Here is an 11,451-nt window from a genome sequence, read left to right as displayed (position 1 = left end):
GGGAGTAGCGAATTTAGTTGCTTATTTTTCTTGAAATAATTAAATTCCGCACTACAATCGGGCTAACCCGCCTACCCACTAACCCACCTGACCTCTAGAAACCACCCCTACCAAACCACAAACAGGCTAACCTACGTAACCCTGGCAACAGCGAGTTTAGTGGATAATTTTTCTTGAAACAATTAAATTCCGCAACTTTTTTCGTAAAATAGAAAATAAAAAAATCCCTCTTCATGTAATAAATAATTAGGTGTATAAAGTAAAACTGTAAACCATATGTAAAGTTAACTGTCCTTTCTTTGTTATAGAAATCAATTATGTATAAAAATTGTAGACGATTAATATTTTTTATATTTAGTATTTTACATTTGGTTCTAAGAACCCAATCAACGAGCAGTCACTGTCTAGGACCACAAAACTTTGTCTAATATTATGTATAAAGTTATTACGCCCTCACAACAGAACGCCATCACCGACAATAAGCTATCGTGTGGATCCGCCCGAAGAAGTCTATTAAACTCGCAAACTCGATAATTTAAATAATACAACGCAGCTGAATTTGTTTCGTTTCCTTTGCAGTGCCCCCGGACATCCTAAATGAAGACACCAGCGGGGACATGTCGATATCGGAAGGCGAGAACACCACCCTTCTGTGCCGGGCCGCGGGACACCCCACCCCTAGGATAACGTGGAAGAGGGAAGACGGCCAGCCGATCCTCGTCAGGAAGGGGCTCAGAGATTATGCCAAAGGTAAGTCTTGATTATGTGCTGCGAAATCCTTAAGCTAGAATCGGGGTTGTCGTACCATCATGCAGAATTTAGGGGAAACTGGGGTAAATAGACTGTCACAAAACAAGATGTAACTTAAATTGTGTGATGTAAACAAGACACTTGTCCAAATATAAGAATTTGTTTATTTAAAACAGAATGTAACTTAAATTATGTGATGTATAAACATTTTTTTCCAAATACAATGCGTCAGGAAATTCTGGGAGGTGATTCTACGGATTAAAATAGTAGCAGTATGTAATGAAAATTTTTTTCGAATTGTCAATTGTTTGCAAGTTACAGCTTGTCAAAGTTGTCTTTTTTTTATTTTTCTATTTCAATAACTTATTTAATTCAAGTTCGATTAGTCTCTCATTTGCTACACCCACTAAGTAGATGAAGCTCTATTGGACCAGTCAGAGAAAAGTTTCATTATGCGCCGCTGGAGGGCACTCTACCGAGAACTCAAAATTTCATCACATCACAGAGATTATTGAAAAGAGAAATAATATCAGAAAAAATTATGTACTTACTTTTAATTCAAGCCGATAAATGTTTAACAGTGTTATTAAAGTGTTATTAAACATCAAATTTTTGATAACTCTTTCTGCAATTAATCAAGTTGCCATTCTGTAATACCATCTCTTGTAAAACCAGCTTCGTTAGTAAATAAAAAATGATTAGTAAATTCATTATCCTCAGCTTATTTTTCCACAACGCTATTAGAGAGCCGAAAAAAAGGTATTTTGGTGAAAAATTAAACATACCTGCTTTAAACAATTTTTATTACAATTCGTAACACCAAAATTATTAATGATATTTATTTGAAGCATGGCAATTTGATTAATTATAGAAAAAATTATCAAAAATTTGCTGTTTAATAACACATTAATAGCGATTTTCTGGTAAACGGTTACATTTATCGGCTTGAACAAAGTGTACATAATTTTTTCTGATATTGTTTCTCTTTTCAATAATTAAATTTCTATGATGTCTAGCAAGAGAAAAAAGTTATGAACAAAACAAATTTTGAGTTCTAGGTGAAGTGTTCTCTAACGGCGCATAATGAAATTTTTCTCTGACTGGTCCATAGAGCTTCATCTACTTAGTGGGTGCGACAAATGAGAGACTAAGCGAACTTGAATTAAATAAGTTATTTAAATAGAAAAATAAAAAAATTGAATTCTACAAGCTAGAACTTGCAAACAATTGACAATTCGAGAAAAAAAATTATTACATACTGCTGTTATTTTAATCCGTAGAATCACCTCCCGCAGTTTCCTGACGGACTTTCAGAACACCCTGTATAACAAAAATAGTTGTGTATCAATATATTTAATTATTTTACGCTTACGATTGCAAGTAGGGTTGGCAGATCTCCGGGTTTTGATGGTACATCTTACGGGTCGTGTCTCCGGGTCTGTCATGAAATAGATCTGGTAACTTTAATTACAAGCTGTGCACATAAAATACAGAAGAGTAAATTGGAGTAAAAATGTTTAGCTTGTACTGTAAAGTATGTCAAAATATGTTGAAACTGCCTCAAAAAGCATAAAAGTTTATGAAAACGTCTTTTAAACACAACAAAATTCCATACCTTCACACCGGAAATATATGGAGATAACATAAAATATACTTCAAAATACAATTAAACTTCGGTATACATCAAAGAAATTGAAAAACCTTTGAATAAAAACTTGGAAACTCATCGAGATACCAAAATCCTTTGAAAAACTTAACATTTGATCTCTGGTCATCGACTACTAACCGCCAGCCATTGACTTTCCTTGACCGACTTATCGATTTAATACACTGTGAGGTGCCTTCTAAACACCGGCCCTTCAATAGATATGTCCAGTTGAGCTTTAAAATATTGAAAATAATTTTAAGAACAAAATCTTCAACGACTGAATACTGGCCATCAACTGGCTGTCATTCACCAAGTTTCAAGGGTTTAAATATACTTTACAAAATACTGAGTGCGTTAGAATAAAATTAAACAACCCATAGAAGAATTCGGAACAATGACTGGCTAAGTCCACCAATATATAGAAAGAGTGAGCAAGATGGCCATAGTGCAAGGTCAGTTCAATATGTATACAATTTGCAACTGGACACCTTTCCAAATGGTGGCCAAAAATGAAACCTCGTATTATTTAGTGAATTTTAAGGGGAGTCTTTCCTATAAAGTTTTTATCTAGGTCGCATCGTTTAAGAGATACATGGTGTTAAAAAATATACGAACTGAGAACACACTTCGATATTCGAATATAATGCTGTTTAAAATTACATATTGGGCTACGATAGCAACTTTGACATTCTGAGCAGTTAGAAGAAAGAATAAATAATGCTTTTCATCAGATTCAAGCAACAATAAATTTCGAACAAATTACATTTCCGTTACTAAAGAGATGTCGGGCATGTGTTCGTGGAAATTGAGATATTTTTGAGCATTTACTCAAATAAAATCATTAAAATGATGAGTAATGTTAATAATTTTTTTGTTCGAATAAATAACTGAACGATTAGTGCTTGTCATGTCATTTAAGTAAAAGTGTTTTCAGTTGTTTTTTTTAGTTTTACTCAAAAATCAGGCTATTTTCGAAAAACATAAGAGTGTAGTAATTTGTGGAACATTTAAAAACCAATACGAAATTATCATGGTTATTACCGTAAAACAGTGGCGTAGTAATTTATTTAGAAACAAATGCCATACTCGCTATCTCCGCCACTGGAGCATGTAAATTTTAGGAAAAGCCCTCAGATTTTGAACAATGTTTAATATAATAGTGTCCAATTTCAAATTATTTCACTTACTAGTTTTTAAATAAAAAACTTTAATGTATATTTTATAAATAGTATTGAAGATATAGCTTTAAGTATTGGAAATATAGGTACTACATGGCAGAACATAAACTACAATTTGTATCCTGGTATTTGTAAATTTAAATTGCTTACTATGTCTGAATTAAACATTCTTCTTAAAGGTTTAGAAAATAAGTGTAGTGTTAATGATATTATAAATTCTAGATTATTAACATATTGTGAATTCTGTAGGTCATGTAATTTTAAATTTTATTAACGTATCCCTAGAATATGGGAAATTTCCTAACAAATTAAAAACAAGTATGTACTATTATTCCAATACCAAAAGTTTCTAACACAACAAAAGCATGTGAGTTTAGACCAATAAATACTTTACCATCTCTTGAAAAAGTTTTGGAATTAGCAGTTTACAATCAGCTATTAGAGTACTTTGAAATGAATCATATTTTATTTAGTAACCAATTAGGTTTTCGTAAAAAATATTTATGTGAAACGGCTTTGCAACTTTCATTAACGAAATTTAAATACAACATTGATAATAATAAATTTATGGTATAGCCCAGGCGGCATCTGTTTTGGCTTGGGTGAATCGTATATCCACGGAGATTTTTGGCTTTTTGGCTTTCAAATATCACTAGAAATGAAAATTTTTCTATGCGCATAAAAAAAAACGTGGGCTTAACTTTTGGCGGCACAATATGTTAAAAAAATTCGAAAAATGTCATATTTTTCTTCCTATTTAATTATGTATCTTTTCAAGAGTTGATTTTAGGCGAAAATGGAAGAGGAAAAAAATGTTTGTAATTAAATTTTTTACAATACATGACTGGTTACAAATCGAATGAATCATGATTATTATGGTAAAAATCGAAAAAATCACAAAAATGGGGTTAAAAAACAATACTTTTTAGGGAATTTTTTTGGTGTATTTAAATTGGGTGTAGGACCTTTATACTTGGCTCAAGAAAACTTCATGTTATGTAGAATCATCACACCAAATTTCATCAAAATCGGTTCGATAGATTTTGCATAATAATTTTGCAATCCAGATTTTGAAAAAAAAATTGCAAATTTTCAAAATTTTGCACAGCAAAAACCAAGGCCCTTAGATACTTGAAAATTTAATCACATATAGAAGGGCTCTCAGGCTTTCAAACTTTTTTTGAAAAATTCGAATCCGTCAATTAGGAGAGCTCTGGCGCTTGTTTAAACATTGGTCGAATTTTTGTACTTATAAACAATTAGAACTTTGTGAATATTCAATCAAATCAAATTTTTTAAAGCAGGTTTTAAAAGTTCTTGGAAAGACGCTTCTTTAAAAAAAAACAGATCGATTGATCAATTAGTTACGTAGTTATAGCCGTCATTTACACTAAATGTACTGGGACATCCGGGCTAATTTTTCGAAAAATACCTTTGGTATTCCGAGTACTTACCAGATCTAAGATTACAATACTTTTCTTCATTGGCAACTTACTTTAAAACATGTTTAAAGTTATTTATGCAAGCGAGAAATTCAATAAAATCGTACGGGTGGTGGTGGTGCTTTAAAAAATTTGATTTGATTAAATATTCACAGAGTTCTAATTGTTTATAAGTACAAAAATTCGACCAATGTTTAAACAAGCACCAGAGCTCTCCTAATTGACGGATTCGAATTTTTCAAAAAAAGTTTGAAAGCCTGAGCGCCCTTCTATATGTGTATCTAAGGGCCTTGGTTTTTGCTGTGTAAAATTTTTAAAATTTGCAATTTTTTTTTAAATGGATTGCAAAATTATTATGCAAAATCTATCGAACCGATTTTGATGAAATTTGGTGTGATGATTCCACATAACATGAGGTTTTCTTGAGCCAAGTATAAAGGTCCTACACCCAATTTAAATACACCAAAAAAAATCCCTAAAAAGTGTTGTTTTTTAATCCCATTTTTGTGATTTTTTCGATTTTTACCATAATAATCATGATTCATTCGATTTGTAACCAGTCATGTATTGTAAAAAATTTAATTACAAACATTTTTTTCCTTTTCTATTTTTGCCTAAAATCAACTCTTAAAAAGATACATAATTAAATAGGAAGAAAATATGACATTTTTCCAATATTTTTAACATATTGTGCCGCCAAAAGTTAAGCCCACGTTTTTTTTATGCGTATAGAAAAATTTTAATTTCTAGTGATATTTGAAAGCCAAAAAGCCAAAAATCTCCGTGGATATACGGTTCACCCAAATATGGCTTTTTGAAACAGATACCGTCTGGACTAGGTAGCTGTATTTCTCGATTTAAAGAGAGCATTTGAGACCATTGACAGGAATATCCTACTTAAAAAGTTGCAAGGTTATGGAGTTGATGGTACTGTTCTTGTTTGGTTAACATAATATTTGACTGACAGAGCACAGCGAGTAAGAATTGGTGGATCAGTATCTGACACATGTATTAATGATCTTGGTGTTCCTCAAGGCAGTGTGCTTGGGCCTTTATTATTTCTTATCTACATAAACGATATTACACTATTTGTTAATTCTGAATTTATTAATTTATTTGCAGATGATATTCTTTTAGCATGTAGTGGTCATAGTTTAACTCAGTGTATAAATACTATGAACGAAACCTTGAAGTGTGTTAATAAATACCTGCAAGTTAACAAATTAAAATTTAATGTTAATAAAACAAAAGCTATGATAATCACAACCAAATATAGGTATAATAATATTGACATTAATGGTTGTCATTTAACTATCGATAATGAAAATATTGAATTTGTCACTGAAATTAAATATCTTGGTTTCTTGCTTGACAATACACTCTGTTTTAATACTCATTTTAAATATGTTTATAATAAAATATCTAAGAAACTATTTTTCTTTTCAAGAATTTGTAGTCATTTAACTATGCAATCTAGAGTTACAGTATACAATACTATAATTAGACCACATTTTGAGTACTGTCCATCAGTACTTAGTGTGTTTCAATTGAATAAGATATCACAGTTGCAGAAGTTACAGAGCCGAGCCATGAGAATTATATTAAGATGTAATAAATTTACTCCCATTGATTTTATGTTATCTGCTCTTCAGTGGTTTTCTGTTAAAAATCGATTATACTACTGTACAATGGTTTTTATATATAAGCTTATAAATAATTTGTTACCTGATTATTTTAACCAGTATATTATAAGGAATCATGAAATTCATGACTACTTTACTAGAGATGCCGATAACTTCCATGTTTGGAGAACAAATTATTGTCATACAATGAATTGTCTATTTAATGAAGGGGTTGTTAATTTCAATAGATTACCAGTACCGTTAAAAAGATGCCAGTCACTTGTTGCATTTAAAAGAGAGCTTGTTAAATACATAAAAGTAAATAATATGTGTTAATTGATCCTTAGTTTGTCTATCCTGTTACTGTGTACTTGTATTTATATTTAAATTTAAATTGATTTGTGTATATTAGGATATCCTATTTAATAAACAATTATTATTATTATTATTAATTATTTAAAAAAACTAAAAATATTTTTTGAAATTTAACACCCTGCATCTTTTTAACGAAGCGTCCTAGATAAAAACTTTATAGGAAAGACCCTTAAAATTCATCAACGAATACGAGGTTTTATTTTTGGTCACCATTTGTGAATCACCCTATATAATACTTACATACAATTGATTCCAATTAAACGTGAATTTTATTCTATGAAATACGTTTAATATGTTTATCTATTAAAATCTATTAAAAAAGTATGAGTATTTTTTTTCATAATAATAATAATAACTTCAAGTGGAGGTCAGATTTTTAGGGGTAATAGGTAATATGTGTTCTAATAGGTAGTACGTGTTCCCCTAAATACGAATCTGATTTTTTTTAAGTCAAATAGGTAGTCGTGTTATAATTAGTTTTTTTAAATTGCACTTTAATTCTTGTGTACGCCGCTACCGGGCAGACATGTCAACTCTTCGTTTGTCATATCAAAGTGCTTTTGAATCCTATGAAGTTCCGGATGCCTTTTTTAATCAATTACATTCGCTTTAACGAAACATTTTATTATGAATAAAATTAGAAAAAACGTTTGGGCATGAAGGAGATGAAATTTGAATAAACGCTCCAGCGTAAACCGAAAATGTAAATTGGATTAAAAACATCAAATAATTTTAGAACTCCGTAGACGAGTAATGCAGTCGCCTTTCGAGCCGAGATTAAGCACCTAAAAGGAATAAATAAATAGCCCTAAAATTGAGTATAAAAGAGCGATAAATCAGGGCTAGTTTAATATTTATTCATGAGACGGAAAAAGTAAAACTGTTAGCTAGTGGTTAATTAAATTTTATACATTCAAGGGCTTCTATCCTCGCCTCTCTTGATTATCATAAAGTCCTCGTTGGTCTTTTTCTTCGTTACATTTTGCAAAAAGTCGAGTGTGCTTCACGAAACCAGCTCAAAATATATTTACTCTCCAACTAAAAACATAAATAGCGCGTACTCTGACAGATCCAGGAGACAAAGTTCTCAGAATTCCATGAGTCTTATTTCTTTCTTTATTAGTTTTACGAAAGACATTCATTAAATAACAACAATTACAGGAAACATTAAGGACACTTACATGAATTGAACCTTATTATTCGATGACCCAGTCCATATATCCATAAACTTAAAAGTGTTCTTTCCAAAAAGCGTTTTTGGTGTAAGTACATTGTAATAAATTTTGCACAACCCAACGATACATTCGAAACATGTGAAAATTCACTCGAAAAGAGTATTGTTGCCTCACAATACTTGTGTTCACTAATTTTATATAAATGATCTCAAGGCAATGAAAATATAAAAAACATTATATTAATTGAAGTTGTAAAAGGCTCACACTTGATACGAAGTAAGAACTAAAGCATAACCCGTACCAGGCATCGCATGTGTTGAAAGCAATCATATGATTTTTGGAAAAATTTCTATAAAAAATGTATTATAAATATTTTCACAATATTTTCTAGTACAAAGAATTGAAAAATTCAATAAGACGATATGATAATTTTACTGTATATGTACAGGGTGTCCAGGTACTTAATACAAAAAGTCAAATACAGATAGATGAAGTCAAAATAATATCAGTTCTTCATATAATTTTTTTTATACCGGCCTTCGTTAACAATTTACGGGCCCTCAAAGGTGAAAAGTTATTTTTATTTCCAGTCTATGCTCAGAACACCAGGGGCTGACTATGCCCAATGGTTAACAACCCGGAATTTTTGCGTAAACGACGATCGCAATCTGCCTGTTTCAAAAATAAGTTCCCTGAAGAATTTGCCAACGATAATACCTTTTTGGTTGAAATCTGTAAATTTAACAGTTTAGGAAATATTTGTGATTTTATGTCACAGCGCACATTCAGCGGCGCCTCCACCATTTTTGGTTTTTAATTTTTAATTGGGCATAATCACTGTGTTAGAACCGTACATATTTTTAAAATAGAAAAACAAAACAAGAATAAGTTAAAGTAAGTTAAAAATTAATTTAAAAAAGAAGACTAGCAAAATACATTTTCAATATGGACACCTTTCACCTCCACACACATGCTAAGTCTACGAATGTTATTTGTTTGTACACGAAAAAGGGTAATAATTTAATAGGTCCATACGTTTTTGAGGAACGTCCGAATGGACATCGATATTAGGAGTTTTTGCAAAATAATTTTCAGCTACTATTAGACGATATTCAATTAGACACCCGAAGAAACGTTTGGTTCATGCAGCATGGGGCTTCTCCCCATTTCAATATTGATGTAGATACGAAATTATTTATCCATTGTGTTTAATAATAAATGGATTGGAAGAGGAAGCCCAATTTTGTCCACCACGTTCTCCAGACTTTAAGCCGATGGACTTCTTCCATCGGGAAGTTTAGTGTACGCAACACCAGTACAGGAATTGCTACAAAGAATTAATTTCCATTGTGATAATATTAGACATACCCCAGAAATGGTTTTTCGTGTACAAACAAATAACAATCGTAGACTAAATTATTTTTTTAACTTACTTTAACTTATGCTTGTTTTGTTTTTCTATTTTATGTTATGTGTATTTGTCAAATTTTGTTAATGAAAATTACATTAGCAGACAGTAAGAAATTTTTGGCCCTTATTTTAAAGATACGGTTCTAACATAGTGATCATGTCCAATTAAAATTTAAAAACAAAAAATGGTGGAGGCGCCGCTCAATATACACTTGACATAAAATCGCAAATGTTTCCTAAACTGTTAATTTTACCGAGTTGAACCAAGAGGGTATTATCATTGGCAAATTCTTCAGGGAATTTTTGATACAGGCAGATTGAGATTGTCGTCTACGCGAAAATTCTGGGTTGTTAACCATTGGGCATAGTACGTCCCTGGTGTTCTGAGCATAATAAAGTTTCACTTACAACATCAAAAACAAACTGTACGCATGTGTTATCGATCACCAAATTTGCACCATGCTTAAGTTAATAGTTTAGAGATTGTAAATAAAAATAACTTTTTTATTTTCATTTTTGAGGGCCCGTAACTTATTAACGAAGGCCCGTATGAAAAAAAATTATATGAAGAACTGATATTATTTTGCCCTCATCTACTTGTACTCGACTTTTTTTTATCAAGCACCGGGACACCAGTATATTGTTTGTTTTAAAATACTAAGAAAATATATTTTACAGGATGTAACCATGAACCATAGATTATCTGAGGTAAAAACAGTTTTAATTAATAACAGTTTTAATCAACATACCGATTCCACAAGTGCTGCGTAACAAAAGTCTTGGTTTTGAAATGGTTTTTCATTTATATCTAAAAACCGACATAAGCTACCTGATTCAATATGTTACATTTAATATTATTAAAGTGCGGGGGGATGTGCTACTCCTCTTTCTGAAATTATTTTCCTTGCCTATTGATCTTTTGATGAAAAACGAATTCCCGAGTTATCTGTCGATTCCACATATAAAATAACTTCTTGTTTTCTCTTCCTCGTCACTTAGGATTATACCTGAAACAGAAAAATTTTAGCAACTTTGTTTATATGATTTTCTTTTAGTTTCTTTAATTTGTACAGAATATATTTGCGATGTATATGAGTTTATTCAGAAGCAAAGGATAATGTTTATCTAAAACTTTCAAATTTTTGCATTCTATTATTGACCTTTGCACAATCGATATGAAAACAAAAAATTTTTAGAGGAAAAAACAAAGTAAATAGAGCAAGTAGGGCAACATTATTTTAGATACGTTCATTTTGAAAAAAAAATCGAATCTCTAACTCCATGCATTTTTCGTGTATCAGCGCCGAGAATTTTAGAAAATTGATTATCAACTGTTAATATCTCGAAAACAGTTGAAAGCACAGGCGTAGCCAGGGGCCAGGGAAAGGAGCCTTAGTTGTTGCTGCATGCTGCAAATTAAGTTTCAAAAGTGTTTAGGTTTTGAAATTCTATATCGGAAGGTCGCAATTTTGAAGTGTGTGCGTTTTTTTAGGCCTCCATAGAGCTTGCTGCCCTGGGCCCACCCCTAGTAAAAATCCTAGCTACGCCCATGGTTGAAAGTACAGCTACAATTACATTAAAATAAGGATATATCTCTTAGAAAATAAATACCAGAGCGTCATCAAACTGTGAATGTTTTTTTCTTACATTTGGGTACAGGCACTCAAAATTAAACACAAAAACGTATTTTCTAAGATATATTAATCACCCTGTAGATCTTGAAGTTGTGTGTTATTTAAACCATATCGTTATATTTGAATTAAATACCATATAATGTTTTTTATTTGTCCAATTCATAACTGAGGTTTCTTTAAAAAAATTCTAATTCTATACCAACCATATTATTACATC

At 31.2% G+C, this 11,451-nt stretch overlaps 1 protein-coding gene across 1 annotated transcript in view; it reads left to right on the top strand.

The window, feature by feature from the left end:
* The first annotated feature begins 432 nt into the window (after positions 1-432).
* Positions 433-11,451, top strand: part of LOC108910589 (lachesin-like) — a 127,125-nt gene continuing 116,106 nt past the window's right edge. The window contains exons 1-2 of the mRNA XM_018715242.1: positions 433-508; positions 580-750. Of these exons, the coding sequence (XP_018570758.1) occupies positions 433-508; positions 580-750 (247 nt within the window). The remainder of the gene's footprint in view (positions 509-579; positions 751-11,451) is intronic.

This window comes from Anoplophora glabripennis, unplaced genomic scaffold (genome assembly GCF_000390285.2).
Source record: "Anoplophora glabripennis isolate ALB-LARVAE unplaced genomic scaffold, Agla_2.0 scaffold444, whole genome shotgun sequence".
NCBI lineage: Eukaryota > Metazoa > Arthropoda > Insecta > Coleoptera > Cerambycidae > Anoplophora > Anoplophora glabripennis.
This window is presented reverse-complemented; position numbering and strand designations above follow the sequence as displayed.